The following is an 18,008-nucleotide window of genomic DNA, read 5'->3' as shown; positions in this document are numbered from 1 at the left end:
AAACTGACATGTCAGTCTCAATGTGCAACAATTTCCTCATGATCATCACTGCTTTCAGTATACCTTTCAAGGATCTTCTAGTTTCCCCCATGCACGTGCCTTACATGTTTTATCTGACCTGAGCTCAAATCTATTGGATAGTTGGGATAGTTGATGTATGAATATTGATGTATGCGTAGCAAAGGAGCCTGAGGACTATTAATGCAATCTCCCTCCTATTTACTTGAACTCTGGTTCTGTGTGAAGGTGACAACTTTGAATGGCAAATCTCAGGTAAAGTTGATCATGGACTTAACAGGTAAAAACCAGACAGCACAAACCCACTGAACCAAATTGATAAATCACACATAGGGCAGTATGGTCAGTGTTTGGGGCAAATTAACCTAAACTGAGTCAGCACCAACAATTCTAAATTACTTGCTGGATTCAGTCTCAATAAAGGAGAGTTTTCATAGAGTTATGACAATTCAGAATGGAAAGAGACCCCGATTGGAGAAAGAAAGCAGTAACCTATAAGCCAGTTCGCCTAACATCTGTTATTTGAAAATGCTGGAATTCATTATTAAGGAAGTAGTAGCTGGCCAATTAGCAAATCATAACACAATTAAGGAGAGTCAACATGGCTTTATGAAAACAAAATCATGTTTGACGTGTTGTATGACACTGCTTTTGTGCTAAATGGGATCAACTTCTGTTAAGCCACCATTGGCAAGTGTGCGGTCAATTCCAGCCCCATGTGCCCCAGTGTCGCAACACAAGTGAATTAACCAATAATTCTTGTAAAAATTCCAGAAAACTTTGGCCATTGGCTGCTCAATAATTACAGTCACCCGGTTTGTAAGTTGAAACACAATAACTTTATTATAAATAAGATTATTGGTGAAATACGCAGCAGATACAGTTGGTTAAATATTAATAAGTACCAACCCCTACTGTAACTTGCCTCCCCTTCCCACTACACCCACACACAAGACAGACAAACAAGGGGGGGTGGATGAATATAAATGAAAGAGAAAAGTATCTTTGCTTCAAATGATGGGTCCTTGCAGCAAGCTTTCCTCACAGCACACTTGTTGATCACAGCCTCTGGTTTACAGCCAGTGACGATATTTGACGTAATTTAGAAATGTATTACTCACAGCTTTTCTTGGACAGGCCTCTTGGCTTTACATTAGATTCTGTTTTTAGTTTGTGGTCTATTTCTAGGCCTCTTTTTTGAGACACTATCTCAAAACAAACCTTGCCTTCAGCTCGTGGTTTGACCTTGAGCCTTTGCAGTTCCAAGAAAATGGCACCCGGACTTACTGGAGAGAGAGTGAGTCCTCACAGTGACCTTGTGGAGAGAATTTAGCTGGATATTTTAGGAGGGAAATAACTTGAACCTTCCATCCCAGCTGCAGAACCAAAAGTGAAACTGAAGTGGAACCTCATAGCTCTGAAAACATTCCAGTGGGATCATATCCAATCACCACATGTTACCGAGCAGAACATAGCCTTTTGGGCCGATTCATTGGCCACCAGCTATTCAATCAAACTGAGTCATCACTGGGACCAGCCAATCTGCCATCACCAGCCGAAGACAGCACAGCCTTCTTGAATCTGCTTGTTTGAATGAAAGGCGGCTTATAGTCTGCTTTGCCTTAAAATCATTGGTGCATTAAACATTCATGGATCAAAAATGTAATGGCAAAAATAAAAGATAGGGGAAATAAGGGATTGAAGGGAATAAACAGGAACAAATGAGAAGGACCCTTACACATCAAACAGATCTAGCAACTCCAGTCTTGGCTTCCATGAGACACTGTGAGCCATCAGCAACAGAGTTGTACTCAACCACAATCTGTAACCTCATGGCCTGGCATATCCCCGACTCTACCATTACCAGCAAGCCAGAGGATCAACATTGGTTCAATGAAGAGGGCAGAGGGCCAAGAGCAAGATCAGGCAGATCCAAAAGTATCAACCTGGTGAAGCTATGACACCCGATACTTGCATGCCAAACTGTATTAGCAGTACGCAGTAGACAAAGCTAAGAAATTCCTCAGCCATTGAATCAGATCAAAAGCTCTGGAGTCCTACCACATCCAACCGTGAATGGTGGTGGGTAATTAAAAAACTAAGAGGCTCCACAAATATTCCCAGCTTCAATGATGGAGGAGCCCAGCACATCAGTGCAAAAGATATGGTTGAAGCATTCGCAACAATCTTCCGCCAAAAATGCCGAGTGGATGATCCATCTTGGTCTCCTCTGGAGGCCGCAGAGTAACACATGTAAGTCTTCAGCCAAATTGATTCACTCCATGTAATATCAATAAACGGCTAAAGGCATTGGATACTGCAAATGCTATGAGTTCTGGCAATAGTACCGAAGACTTGTGCTCCAGAACTTACTGCACCCTTGGCCAAGCTGGTCCATTGTATCTACAATACTGGCATCTAACTAGTAATGTGAAAATTGCGCAGGTATGTCCTGTACACATGAAACTGAACAATCCAATCCGCCAATTATCACCCCATCAGTCTACTATCGATCGCCAGGAAAATGCTAGATGGGGTCATCAGCAGTGCTATCCTCAGTAATAACGGGTGGCACAGTGGTTAGCACTGCTGCATCACAGCAACAGAGACCCGGATTCAATTCCGGCCTTGGGGGGCTGTTGTGTGGAATTTGCACATTCCCCCGTTTCTGCGTGTGTTTCCTCCAGTGCTTCGGTTTCCTCCCACAGTCCAAAGATGTGCAGGTTAGGTATTGGCTATGATAAATTACCCCTTAGTGTCCAAAAGTATAGGTGTGGTTAATTGGTTATGGGGATGGTGTGGGGGCTAGGGCCTCGGAAGGTTGCCCTTTCCAAGGGTCGATGCAGACTCGATGGGCCAAATGGGATCCTTCTGCACTGTAGAGATTTGATGATTCCATTCTTCCATGATGAATAGCCTGCACACTGATGCTCAGTGTGGTTCTGTCAGGGTCACTCAGATCATGATCTCATTACAGCCTTGGTTCAACATGGGCAAACATACTCAACATGTGATGAATGTGACTATCCTTGACACTAAGGCAGCTTTTGACCAAGCATTTCATCAAGGAACCCTACCCAAACGGGAGTCGAGAATCAGGGAGAAAACCCTCCCCTGGTTGGAGTCATACCTGGCACAAAGGAAGATGGTTGCGGTGTTTGGTGTTCAATCATCTCAGCTCCAGGACATCACCGCAGGAGTTCCTCGGGGGGGAGTGTCCGAGGCCCAACTATCTTAGCTGCTTCTTCAGTTACCTTTGTTCCATCATAAGGTCAGAAGATGACTTTCACTGATGACTGCACAATGTTCAGCACCATTCGCAATGACTCAGATTCTGAAGCAGTCCATGTCCAAATGCAACAAGATCTGCACAATATCCAGACTTGGACTGACAAGTGGCAAGTAACATTCGTGGCACACAAGTGCCAGGTATTAAACATCTCCAGCAAGAGAGCACCAAAGCATCATCCCATTACATTCACTGGCATTTACCATCGTTGAATCCCCCACTCAACATCTTGGAAGTTGTCATCGACCAGAATCTGAACTGGCTTAACCATATAAATGCTGTGGCTACAAGAGCAGGTCTAATGCTAGGAATCCTGCGGCGAGTAACTCCCCTCCTGACTCCCCAAAGCCTGCTCACCATCTACAAGGCCCAAGTCAGGAGTGTTATGGAAAGGGTGGCGCAATGGTTGGCACTACTGCCTTACAGCGCCGAGGACCCGCGTTCGATCCTAGTCCCGGGTCACTGTCTATGTGCAGTTTGCACATTCTCCCTGTGTTGGCGTGGGTCTCACCCACACAGCTTGGGCTGGGTACGTCGATTGGTCACACGACATTTCCTCATAATTGGAAAATCTTTTTAAAAAGGAGTGTTATGGAATACTCTCTACCTGCCTGGATGAGTACAGCTCCAACAGTACTCAAGAAGTTTAACACTATCCAGGACAAAGCATTCAATCCCTCCACCACCAACAAACAGTGACAGCAGTGCGTACCATCTACAAGATGCATTGCAGGAACTAACCAAGGTTCCTTTAACAATATGTTTCAAACCCACAACCACTACCATCTACAAGGACGAGGGCAACAGATACCTGGGAACACTACCACCTGGAGGTTCCTCTCCCAAGTTACTCACCATCCTTCGAATTATGTTGCCATTCCTTCACACTCGCTGGGTGAAAATCCAGGAATTCCCTCACTAACAGCACTATGGGTGGAACTACACTTAAGGGACTGCAGTGGTGCAAAAAAGCAGCTCCCCCACCACCTTTTCAAGGAGACCTAGTGATAGGCAATGAATGCTGGCCTTGCCAGCGGCACCTGCATCCTGTAAAATGAATTTTTAAAGAGTAAAGAGCCCTCCAGGCAAAAGTGATCTTAACATTGTAGAATTTTCCATACAGTTTGAGGGTGAGACACCTGGATCTGATACCATTGTGTCAAACGTAATTGAAGTCTATAATAAAAGTATGGTAAATAAAGTGAATTGTAAAGATATGAAGGGAGCTAAATAAAATTAATTATAAAGGTATGAAGGATGGTATTTAATGAATGAAGACAATGAGGGTTCTTGCCTGCTTGCTGGAGAGTCAGCATGAGCCCTACATCATCACTTTGAAGGAAAGCACTTTTATCAGACACTTGCCCATGGCTGGCATTTCCCGGGATCAAGGACCACTTGGGCAGAAGTCTCACCTGCCTTGAGCTGCCAGCAAATCAAGAGTCCCAACATAGGAAATTCAATCCTGAAGTGACATACACATTGGACACAATCTATCATCCCCTGAGATGGATTGTAGGCAACATTTGCATGGATAAAGGAATAGCTAAATAATGGAGAAGATAAATTTATTGGTAATTTTCAGATTAACAAGCTACAAATAGTGAGCTGCCACAGGGGTCAATGCTGGGGCCTCCACAATTTACAATTTATATTATTTGGATAAATGGTCTTAGTGCATTGTAATGAAATTTGCTGATGATACACATATGCGGTAAAGTAAGTTGCAAGAAAGGTACAATGAATCTACAAGGGGTATAGATGGGTTAAGAGAGGGGACAAAGATTTGACAGATGGAGTATCATGTGGGCAATTGCAAGATTCACTTTGTTCGGGAGAGAGATCAAAATATTTAAATGGAAGACTACAGAAGTGTGCAGGTACAAAGGATCTAGATGTCAAAAACCTAGCACTGTAATTAGGATGAGAAATGGAATGTTGGCCTGTACAGAGAGTTGGTGAGATAGCTAGAGTTCTGCATACAACTTTGGTCTCCTTACTTACGAAAATATACTTGAATTGGAGGCAGCTCAGAGACAGTTCATAAGGTAGATTCCCAGAATGATGGGGTTGTCTTATGAAGAAAGATTGAGCAGGTTGGGCCTATATTCTCTTCGGTTTACCAAAATGAGAAGTGTGGGGGTGATGCTAAGAGTTTTTTTTTCCTCTAAAGAGGGAAATTAGGGGGCAGAGTTTCAGTTTGACAATCTCTCATTTAAGATGGAATTGAAGAGGAACTTCTCTGAGAGGGTCTGAATCTTGAATACTCTTCCCTCAAAGAGCAGTGAAGGCTGGCTCAGTGAATATGTTCAGAGTTGAGATGGACATGTTTTTGAACTAAATGAAAGTTGAGGGTTATGGGAAACAGGCAGGAAACTGGGTTTAAGGCCAACATCATATCAAGGATGATTTTGAATGGCAGACCAGATTCGAGGGGCCATTTGGCTAAATGTCTTATCTTTTATTGTTCCTATAATTGAAGGCAATCCTGTTTGAAAAGCCTATTGCTGATACATTTTATGTTAGACAGCCAAAACTGCACTATAAATTGTTGCTGGACAAAATATTGTGCTTAAACAGCTCATTTCTATATTTGGTTTAGATTTGAAAGTTCAGCATTCTTTTGTTTATGTAAACATTAAGACTGAATCAACTTTTAAGTTTTACAATTGATTAAATTATAAGTTTTTAAATTTGCTATCTTTTTTCTTGTTTAGATATCGCTAATGGTTCAGGAGGTAGTTATCGACCTCCCCCCAGAACAAAAGAAGTGATCATTAATGGGCAGACGGTCAAGTTAAAGTATTGCTTTACCTGTAAGATCTTCCGGCCACCGCGTGCCTCTCACTGTAGCCTTTGTGATAATTGTGTAGGTAAGTGATTAAAAAATAGTCTCAGGGCAAGATAAAAAGGAATACTAATACATTGGGCTTTAGACCCCAATTGTACTGAAATGTTCGTCATTAAAAGAAAAATGCCATTTTGTTGTAGATCTTTTGAATTTGATGAGTTGTACAATTATAATTGCCTAATGTTCACCTTTCTGCACAATTATACATATAAAATAAGATTGATTTAAAACCACTTTAACCCATTATTGCTTCAAAATCTCTATTATGTCATTATTTATAGGCTTGAAATATTTCATAGTTTAATGCACTCATTCTGAGTAGATAAGTGCACTACAATGTATTTTGCAGCCTGGAATTTCCAAAAATGCCTCAACCTAATTTTTCTAAGGTATATTGCTGGTCATCTTTTTAACTAGTTGTACATTATATGCCGGTCCATGTGTTTGGCTTATTTTCAATATTATATGATGCAATTATTGCCATTTTAAAATGACTAAAACGCAGTCAATTCATCTCTTATTAGGCTAATGGATTTGAGATTTTGTAGTCAGAAATTTTGAAGCTAATACTCTGAGTTACTTACAGTGAAAAGAATAATATTAAACATTGAGCCTTTTGTGACATTCTTTTTTGAACTGAAATTGTGACTTATTTTAAAAATAAAATCTTTGAAAATAGATGTAAAGGTAGTAAATTGTGAGTTGGCCAGATTCTGGGAAATTTATTATTTGGTAATTAGCTGAATTCTGTCATGGGATGGTATTTATAACCAGTGTTTTAACAAAAAACAACAAAGAACCAAGAAAAGTACAGCACAGGAACAGGCCCTTCGGCCCTTCGGCCCTCCAAGCCTGCGCCGACCATGCTGCCCGTCTTAACTAAAATCTTCTATGCTTCCAGGGTCCGTATCCCGTATCCCTCTATTCCCATTTTATGTGATTTAAAATAATTTCTTTAAATGTGAATGTTATCCATTAAAACAAATTTTGTGATTGATGCAATAATACAGTAACAGTAATGTAATATACTCGCATGGCACTTGGTGTGTTCCTGTTGCAATGGAGGTACGGAATGGAAAATTAGTGCAGTTTGTGCTCGTCGTCTATATTGAGCATATGGGGGCTGCAAGGTTACTGGACCATAAAGCATCATATCAGCAATATTTCCTCAGTTTGTACTGTAATGCAGCAGGGATTTTTAAAAAATTGTAAACAACTACATTAGATTCCAGATGTGTAGTGTAGTTTCAACATAAGCTAATGTAATGTTGCTCTTGTAATTTTATCTAAAATGACTGGAGCAATCGTTCCCCTGTCAACATGATTGGTGAGTTGTAAAACTGGTATTGTTGTTTATTAAGAATACCAAATTAAGTGTTAAACATTGGACGATGTCTGACACGATTCTTTTTCTGGACTGAAAATATCTGCCTTTTTTTTAAAGAAGCAGACCAATAATTGTAGAAAATACTTTACTGCTAGAAAATGACTTGTTTACAGAGGAATGAATTAGGATATTGGTACTCCTGCATTCTTCAAGAAATTGTGTATTTTTCAGGAGTAAGCCGCTGGCTAGGAATCTGTAGTAGATACTCTGGACTTGTTTCTCAGGCCGAACATAACAGGTGCTCTCACAGGAGGTTTAATCTCTTTACCAATGAGGTACATGTTAGCTATATATCAGGAAACCATTCAGACAGGATTGTGAGTAAGGCTTCGCTTATGTATTGGAGCTAGTTAGGAGTACAGTGGAAAAATGTGATGCTTCAAATAAGTCATTATCGTAGTGACTGTTGCACCTTTGCTTGAATTTATAACTGCCTCGTTCTTCACTTAGACTGGCATTGTTCCTGCAAATAAATAAAGCTGCTACTGTAAAAATGGTATGCCAATATTATTGAGTGCTTAATTTCAAAATGCTACTCTGTTGTGATTAACATGTTACAGCTCCATTTCTTAATTTCTTTGCACATCCAAAGTTTAGTTCTCTGATGTCGCAGGTGTCTTCCTAGAAAATTCATTCTAGAATAGTCGCCATAGAAATCTGAAGCTACCTCAAAATGCACTCCAGCGAATACAGTCCTAACCGACTCAATCTCTTCTCATACCTGTCCTGCCATCCCAGGAATCAATCTGGTAAACCTTCGCTGCACTCCCTCTATAGCAAGAACATCTTTCCTCAGATAAATAAACTAAAACTGCACACAATATTCCAGGCTTCACCAATGCCCTTTATAATTGCAGCAAGACTTCCCTGCTCCTGCACTCTAATCCTCTCACTATGAAGGTCTTGTCTTTTCTACCGCCTGCTGTACGTGCATGCTGGCAGTGACTAGTGTACGAGTAAACCCAGGTCTCGTTGCACATTCTCCTATCCTAATTTATGGCCATTCAGATAATAATCCGACTTCCCGTTTTTGCTACCAAAGTGAATAACTTAACATTTATCCAAATGATTATGCGTCTATCATTCATTTGCCCACTCACTCAAATCACAAATCACACTGAAGGATCACTGCATCCTCCTCACAGCTCACCCTCCCACCCAGTTTTGTGTAATTTATAGCAAATGTCACTGTTGAATATGTTACTTTACTGGCATTCTTTCAAAGCAATATAAATCCAGAAATTGCAGCATTTCTCAGCAGCACATAACTTTTATCCTTTTATTACAGCAAAACAATCTCAAGAATTCTCCATTTTCCTTCAATCATATAGCAGTACAGTGAAACGGTACTGATTGGGATTGTTTGTCAACTTTATACCCATCTCCTGTTTACAGAGTTGTTAGTCAAAATAGATTATCAGAAATCAGAGGCGTAAATGATAAGGACATTTCTGACAGTAATCGCCCCCACCCACCTTTTCTGGACAAAGCCAAGCCCTCTTTAAAGTGACCGTTGCAAAGAAGCATAAACATTTGATGATAAAGTGATCAATATTAACAGTTTCTACCATAAGATGAGACCATAAGATATAGGAGCCATCATGTTTACTCCGTCAATCGATCATGGCTGATATGTTTCTCATCCCCATTATCCTGCCTTCTCTCCATAACCCCTGATGGCCTTATTAACCAAGAACCTATCTATCTCTGTCTTAAAGGCACTCAGTGACTTGGTTTCTACAGCCTTCTGTGGCAATGCGTTTGACAAATTCACCACCCTCTGGCTGAATAAATTTCTCTCATCTCAATTTTAACGGTTCGTCCCTCGAGTCTGAGGCTGTGCCTCGGGTTCTAGTCTCTCCTACTGGTGGGAACATCATCTCCACATCCACTCTTATCTAGGCCTCTCTTGTTAACCACTTGTCAAGCAACCTGCATAGGTAGAGATGACTCATCTATCTCTGAGGTTAGTCTTATTTTTATTTATTCGATCGTGGAATGTGGCTGTCATTGGCTAGACCAGCATTTATTGCCCCCCCTAGTTGTCCTTGAGAAGGTGGTGGTGAACTGCCTTCTTGAACCTCTACAGTCCATGTGTTGTAGGAACACCCACAATGCTGTTACGTAAGGAACTCCAGCATTTTGACCCAGCAGCAGTGATGGAACAGCAAGGGGCTTTTCACAGTAATTTCATTGCAGTGTTAATGTAAGCCTACTTGTGACAATCGTCACATAATTTCCAACCTCTGATCTGTTCTTGTAGCCACAGTAGTTATGTGGCTGGTCACTGGCAACCCCAGATGTTGAGGGTGGGGAATTCAACAATGACAATGCCATTGAATGGCGTGGGGAGATGGTTGTATTCTCTCTTGTTGGAGATGGCCATTGCCTGACATTTGTGTGGTGCAAATGTTACTTGCATTTGTTAGCCCAAACCTGAATATTGTCCAGGTCTCGATGCATATGGACATGGACTGCTCCAGTATCTGAAGAGTCACAAATGGTGCTGAGCATTGTGCAATCATACATCCCCATTTGTGATGGCTATTGAGAGTGGAGATATTTGTTGAGCCACCTTCAGTTAATCACAAGCAAATTATCAATGTTAAGGGCTCTCTGGTTAATTCCCTCATGAATATATATACCACTGTGCTATCACCTCTGGTGAGTCTGTCCTGCCGGTAGAACAGGACATACCCAGCAATGGTGATGGTGGCATCTGGGACGTTGTCTGTAAGATATGACTACAATGTCAATTTGTTGCTTGGTCAACCTGTGGGGCAGCTCTCCCAATTTTGGCACAAAGCCCCCAAATATTAGTAGGAGAACGTTTGCAGGTTTGATAGGGTTGGGCTTGCTTTATCATTTCCAGAGCCTAGGTTGATGCCAGGTAATCCATCTGGTTTAATTCCTTTTAGACTTTGTAGCAGTTTGATGCAAGTGAGTGGCTTGTTAGGCAATTTCAGAGGGCATTTCAGAGTCAGCCACATTGCTGTGGATCTGGAATCATGTGTAGGCCATCCAGGTACCTAGCTTGTTTTTTAAGATTATTGACAATGGTTTCATGGTCACCAACACTGAGAATAGCTTTTAATTCCAGATTTATGAATTGAATGCAGTGGTGGGATTTTAATCGCACCAGAATATTAGCCTGAGACTCTGGATTATTAGTCCAGTGACATTACCACTGCCTCCCATTGATCTTGATCCTGGTACATTGAAGAAGGCAACCTTGTGAACACGTTGAACGTGTTACAGTACATTACAATCTGTAATCTTCCACAAAGAAATACTTTGAAAATTAGAGTGTGTTTCAAAACAAGAGATTGAGTCGGTGAGGATTGCATTCACTGGAGTTCAGACGAATGAGGGAGGATCTCATAGAAATCTTTCAAAACAAAACAAATGTATCTTCAATTAGATCATTATCTCTGGTTTCACCACCAGCTATTTCCACTAATTTGACTACTATTTAGCTAAAGCTGTCATGCCTGATTCAGTATTCCCCTAACTGTTGTGCTATGTGATCACTTGTGTCGAGACTCAGAATGCATCTGAGTACAAAAGATGTACAAAATGGACCAAGTTGATATAAACTGTTATCACAGTGTGCCAAGCATGTCTTGTTGATTGGTTATGTTCTTTAGATAACTAAACCTAAAAATTTGAACTAAGATGTAAGGGTGTGCTCTCAGCCTGGGGTGACCTGGTGACACAGTGGTTACATAGAAATGTAGAAAATAGGAGCAAGAGGAGGCCATTTGGCCCTTCGAGCCTACTTCACCATTGATTATGATTATGTCTGATCATCCAACCCAATAGCCTAATCACGTTTCTATCACCCCCCCCCCCCCCCGTATCCTTTGATCCCCTTCGCCCAGGTGCTACATCGATCTGCTTCTTGAAAACATACAATGTTTTGACCTCAACTACTTCCGTGGTAATGAATTCCACACGCTTACCATGCTCTGGGTGAGGAAATTTCTCCTCATCTCTTCCTAAATGGTCTACCTCGTATCCTCAGACTGTGACCCCTGATTCTAGACACCCTGACCATCGGGAACATCCTTCTTGCATCTACCCTGTCTAGGCTGGTTAGAATCTTATAGGTTTCTGTGAAATCCTCCCTCATTCGTCTGAACTCCAGTAAATGCAGGCCTAACCGACTCGATCTCTCCTCGTACATCAGCCCCGCCATCCAGTCTGGTAAATCTTCGCTGCACTCCCTCTATAGCAAGAACATCCTTCCCCAGATAAGGAGACCAAAACAACAATCAATATTCCAGGTGTGTCTTCACCAATGCCCTGTATAATTGCAGCATGACATCCCTGCTCCTGTACTCGAATCCTCTTGCAATAAAGGCCAGCATACCATATGCCTTCTTTACATCCTGCTGAACCTGCAGCAACTGATGCACGAGGACACCCAAGGTCTCGCTGAGTATCCACCTCTTTCAATTTACACTCATTCAAATAATACTCTGCTACCACAGTGGATAACCTCACATTTATCCACATTATACTGCATCTGCCATGCCCATTCACTCATCCTGTCCAACTGCATCTTCCTCACAGCTCACCCTCCCACCCAACTTTGTAACATCTGAAAATTTGGCGATAATACATTTAGCTCCCTCATCCAAATCATTAATATACAATGTGAACAGTTGGGGTCCTAGCACAGATCCCTACAGCACTGCCAATACTGCCTGCCAATCAGAAAAAGACCCATTTATTCCAACTTTTTGCTTTGTCTACTAACCAACTTTCTATCCGCCTCAACACACTACCCACAATCCCATGCGCTTTAACTTTACATAGTAATCTGCTATGTGACACCTTGTCGCAAGCCTTCTGAAAGTCCAAATAAACCACATCCACCGGTTCTCCCTGGTCAACTCTATTAATTATATCTTCAAAGAATTCTAGTAGATTTGTCAAGCATGATTTCCCTTTCCTAAATCTAAGCTGATTTTTTGTCTGATTATACCCCTGCTTTCTAAATGCTGTGCTATGAAATCCTTGAAATGGACTCTAGCAACTGCCCTACTACCGACGTTAGGCTCACTGGTCTGTGTTCCCTGTCTTCTACCTCCCTTTTTTGAATAGCGGGGTAATATTAGCTACCCTCGAATCTGTAGGAACCATTCCAGAGTCTAAAGAATTTTGGAAAATAACCACCAGTGAATCTACTATTTCTGGGGCCACTTCCTTAAGTACTCTGGAATTAAGGTTATGAGGCCCTGGAGATTTATCCACCTTCAGTCTCTTTAATTTCCCCCAACCTATGTGTTTACTAATACTAATTTTCTTCAGTTCTTCACTGAAACTTTTGTTTCTCAGAACTTGCGGTACTTTATTCATGTATTCCTTTGTGAAGACAGAAGCAAAGTATGAATTTAGTTCCTGAGCCATTTCTTTGTTCCCTATTATGAATTACCCTGTTTCTGACTGTAAGGGGCCTACGTTAGATTTTATCAGTCTTTTTCTCTTTACATACCTATAGAAACCTCTGCAGTCAGTTTTTATGTTCTCTGCTGGCTAACTTTCATATTGTATTTTCCCCTTAATCAATTCCTTGTTCGGCCTGCGCTGAATTTTAAACCATTCCCAATCCTCAGGTCTATTGCTTTTGCTTGCTAATTTGTATGTCTTTTCTTTGAATCTAATACTATCTCTAATTTCCCTTGTAAGCCATGGTTTGCACGGTTCCCTTTCTACTCTTGTGCCAAATAGGAATAAACATCTTTTGGAGTTCACCTATTAGTTCCTTGAATACCTGCCATGCCTGTCAACTGTCCTTCCTTTGAGTAATGCTTCCCAGTCCATCATTGCCAGCTCATACCTCAAACCATCATAGTTACCTATATTGAGATTCACAACAATGCTGTCTGAATCAACTACCTCACTATCCACCTTGATAAAGAATTCTATCATATTATGGTCACTCATCCCCAAGGGTTCTATCACAGCTAGATTGCCAACTAATCCTTTTTCATTGCACATCACCCAGTCCAAGATGGCCTGTTCCCTTGGTTCCTCAATGTATTGGTCCAGAAAACCATCCCGTACACATTCCAGAAATAATTCCTCTATTGGACTCTGAATAATTTGACTCGCCCAATCTATATGCAGATTAAAGTCACCCATAATCACCGATGTTCCTTTATCACGTGCATCTCTGATTTCCAATGTAATGCTATTCCCAACAATACCACTGTAGTTTGGTGGTCTGTATACCATCTCTATGAAAAAACTTTGCCCATAGGCGTTTCTTAACTCGACCCATACAGATTCCACATCATCTGTGCTAATATTTTTCCTCAATATTGTATCAATATCTTCTTTGATGCAATTCCACCATATTTTCCTTTCTGTCTCTCCTTCCTTTTTTTTTTTAAATAATTTTTATTGAGAAATTTTGATTTTATACAACATTGACGCACCTTAGTAAAATACCGAAAATAACAATAATATTAACAATCATATACATTCGCCCCATCCCCATGAACAACCCAGCATTTTAACAACAACGCAAATTAACACACTATAAAGTTACAGAATAAACACTACAATAATGCACTGCACCCCCCCCCCCCCCCCCGGGTTGCTGCTGCTATTGACCCAGTTACCTATCTCTGAGCCAGGAAGTCCAGAAAAGGCTGCCATTGTTTATAGAACCCTTGTATTGATCCTCTCAGGGCAAATTTGACCTTTTCCAATTTTATAAATCCCGCCATGTCACTGATCCAGGTCTCCACACTTGGGGGCCTTGCATCCTTCCATTGTAACAGAATCCTTCGACGGGCTACTAGGGACGCAAAGGCCAGGACACCGGCCTCTTTCGCCTCCTGCACTCCCGGCTCTACCGCAACTCCAAAAATCGCGAGTCCCCACCCTGGTTTGACCCTGGATCCAACCACCCTCGACACCGTCCCCGCCACCCCCTTCCAGAATTCTTCCAGTGCTGGGCATGCCCAGAACATATGGGCGTGGTTCGCAGGACTCCCCGAACATCTGGTGCACCTGTCCGCACCCCCGAAGAACCTACTCATCCTAGTCTCGGACATGTGGGCCCGGTGCAGCACCTTAAATTGGATGAGACTAAGCCTCGCACATGAGGAGGAAGAGTTGACTCTCTCCAAGGCATCCGCCCAAGTCCCGTCCTCTATCTGCTCCCCGAGTTCCTCCTCCCCTGTCTCTCCTTCCTAAAAACAAAATAGCCCTCAATGTTTAGTTCCCATTCTTGGTCAACTTGGAGCCATGGGTCCTTAATTGCAAATATATCATACCACTTTACATCTAACGGTGCAACTAATGCAGCCATATTGTTCCAAATGCTTCACGCGTTCAGGTACAAAACCTAAAGGCTAGTCCTTTTAACATTCCTTACCTCGTCCCTACTATTTTTCATAATGTCATTATCTGATGCAGGCCCTTAAATTCTCTGCCTACCACTTTTGTTATTCTCCTTGCTGTCTTTTTTCTCTTGTTCTTGATTCCCCCTGCTCTGAATCCTTACATAGGTTCCCAACCCTCCTCAACCGCTCTAAAAGTAGCCCTCCCCCCGGACATCAGTCGGCATGGTGGCATAGGGGTCAGCACTGCTGTCTCATTGCAGCAGGGACCCAGGTACAGTTCTGGCCTTGGGTGACTTTGTGGAGTTTCCGCGTTCTCCCCATATCTGCATGAGCTTCCTCCAGGTGCTCCAGTTTCCTCCCACAATCTAAAGACATGCAGGTTAGGTGGTTTAGTCATGCTAAATTGCCCCTTAGTGTTCAAAAGATGTACATGTTAGGTGAGGTTATGGGGTTGTGGGATAGGGTGGAAGAGTGGGCCAAGGTTGGGTGTTCTTTCAGAGGGTTGGTGCAGACTCAAGGCTGGCGGTAAAATATTTCAGGGGAATGCGACGAGAAACCTTTCAACGTAGCAAAACCAATATCACTGCCCGAGAGACGATCAGTGATTTGGAAAGGAAATAGGATAGGCACTGAAGGAAATAAACTTATAGGGCTTTAGGGAATAGACTTGGGGAATGATTTGCTCTATGGAGAGCCGGCATGGATTAGAAAGGCCAAATGGGGGGGGCGGCACAGTGATGCAGTGGTTAGCACTGCTGTCGATGGCGCTGAGGACCCGGGTTCGATCCCGGCCCTGGGTCACTGTGGAGTTTGCACATTCTCCCCGTGTCTGCGTGGGTTTCACCCGCACAACCCAAAGATGTGCAGGTTAGATGGATTGGCCACGCTAAATTGTCCCTTAGTTGGAAAAATAAATAATTGGGTACACTAAATTTATTTTTTTAAATGAACGGCCAAATGGCTACTTTCTATGCTGGATGCCATGGAAGAAATCTTCTGCTCCCGCCAGCGGTGCAAAATTTTGCACGATTGCAAAAGTCAGATTTCCCAGAAAATTAGTTTGGAGATTTGTTCTCCTGATTTTGGTGGGTTAAAGACTTTTCTGCTGATCTATATTGGCAACCAGAAACAGACCCTGAGAATGCTTGTTAAAAGGCCAACTTGCTAGAATTACATTCTCCCTCCAAATTAAATGTGCCACCAGCAGATAATTAGTCTGTCTGTTTTACGATTGCATATGAGTGGTGATCACCTGCCAAGCTTCAGTTCATCCACAACTTGGACGTCAGTAGACACTGCTTTCACATTGCTTTAAGACCCTAAATACAAAATATCAGGTGCATGTAGTACAAACTGCACCAAGGCTGGGAATGGGAGGCAAGACAGTGGGGAGGGGTCAGACAGAGACGGAACTGGAGGCAGGGGGAAGTATGAAATGGGAGGGATGAGATGGGGTAAGGCTTTGGGCAACTGTACGAGAAGGGAAGGGTGAGACAGAGGCAGTACTTTGGTGGGGGGGAGAAATGGAGGAGTGAGATGGAGGCAGAGGCAGGACTAGGGGAACATGAAGAGGGATGAGAGGGGATACAGGACTCCCATCTCAGTCAAACATAAATTGGGGTTGTTGAAGAATTTTTCAAATGCAGACAATGGGTGATTGGACACAGGATAATAATTGGTAAAGGGTAAAAGGAAAGGTATGAAGTTTCTTATACAATAATAAACCAAAATGGATTTGGAAGGTACTAATACTTTTTGAAAGATTGAAGATTTTTCCCAGACAGGATATCAAAAAGTAACAGAGGCTAAGGTAACAGGATTAGTGGATAGGTTGCAGATAGAATTAACCGTAGGGGTGAGGAAAGCGGACATACTTATGGTAATAGCGCAACATTTGAAATTGAAAGGGACACAAGAGAGACCATGTGCTCCAGGGGACTCGGTCAATTGAGTGGGTTTAGGATTCAGTTGCAAATGATGCAGCTTGAATATGAAAAGGAACTGAAAAAAACTTGAATTAGAAAGAAAAAGAGAGGCAAATGGAAATGCAAAAACCTGTCCTCTAGAGACAGCAGTTAACAAATGAGAGAAGAGTGAAGAAATGAGAGGCAGTTTAAAAGGCTGGAATTAAAAATAAAAGGCCTCAGATGTTGAGGGAAATTATGATTACAGAAAAACCACTTCCAGTGGAGATTAGATTAAATTAAGTCCTTCCAAAGTTTGAGGAAAGGGATGCAGTTTGTAGTTTTATTTCTTTTGAGAAGGTAGCTATGCAAATTAAGTGGCCAAAAGAAAATTGGACATTGCTCCTGCAGAGTAGGTTGATGGGTAGAAGTCATGCGATTTCCGTCACCCTATACAAAACTGAGAAGGATAGAAGATGGGAACGTGAAAGAAGGGTGCTTAGCCAGTGAAGAGAAAACAAAGAATCCCCTGAAATTTCTTCTCCGACCAGAAAGTAGGATGTAAGTGATATTGAAACGCCTAAGCATGCAAGATTAAAGATTTAGGATTGGGGATAGCGCATTGAGATGGACAGCATACTGGTTGGCAGGCTGGAAACAAGGAGTAAGATTAAACAAGTCTTTTTCTGAATGACAGGCAGTGACTGGTGGATACTGCAGGGATCAGTGCTCAGTCTCCAGCTATTCACAATGTATATTAATGATTTAGATGAAGGAATTAAATGCAGTATCACCAAATTTGCAGATGAGCCAAGACGGGGTGGAAGGGTGAGCTGTGAGGAGGATGCAGAGATCTTTCAGTGTTATTTGGACAAGTTGAGTGAGTGGGCAACAGCATGGCAGGTGCAGTATAATGTGGATAAATGTGAGGTTATTCAATTTGATAACAAAAACAGGAAGGTAGATTATTACCCGAGTGACTATAAATTGAGAGAGGGAAATGTGTAACGAGACCTGGATGTCCTTGTACACCAGTCGCTGAAGGTAAGCATGCAGGTGCAGTAGGTGAAAAGAACACAAATGATATGTTGGCCTTCATAGTTGAGAGGATTGAAGTACAGAAGCAGGAATATCTTGCAGCAGTTATACAGGGCCTTGATGAGACCTCACCTGGAATAGTGTGTGCAGTTTTGGTCTC

At 42.1% G+C, this 18,008-nt stretch overlaps 1 protein-coding gene across 2 annotated transcripts in view; it reads left to right on the top strand.

Moving 5' to 3' along the window:
• zdhhc14 (zinc finger DHHC-type palmitoyltransferase 14) overlaps positions 1-18,008 on the top strand; it is a 191,908-nt gene that overhangs the window by 104,786 nt on the left and 69,114 nt on the right. For both annotated transcript variants that reach the window (XM_038808323.1, XM_038808317.1), the window contains exon 3: positions 6,025-6,180. In XM_038808323.1, the coding sequence (XP_038664251.1) occupies positions 6,025-6,180 (156 nt within the window). The remainder of the gene's footprint in view (positions 1-6,024; positions 6,181-18,008) is intronic.

This window comes from Scyliorhinus canicula, chromosome 1 (genome assembly GCF_902713615.1).
Source record: "Scyliorhinus canicula chromosome 1, sScyCan1.1, whole genome shotgun sequence".
Taxonomy (NCBI): domain Eukaryota; kingdom Metazoa; phylum Chordata; class Chondrichthyes; order Carcharhiniformes; family Scyliorhinidae; genus Scyliorhinus; species Scyliorhinus canicula.
This window is presented reverse-complemented; position numbering and strand designations above follow the sequence as displayed.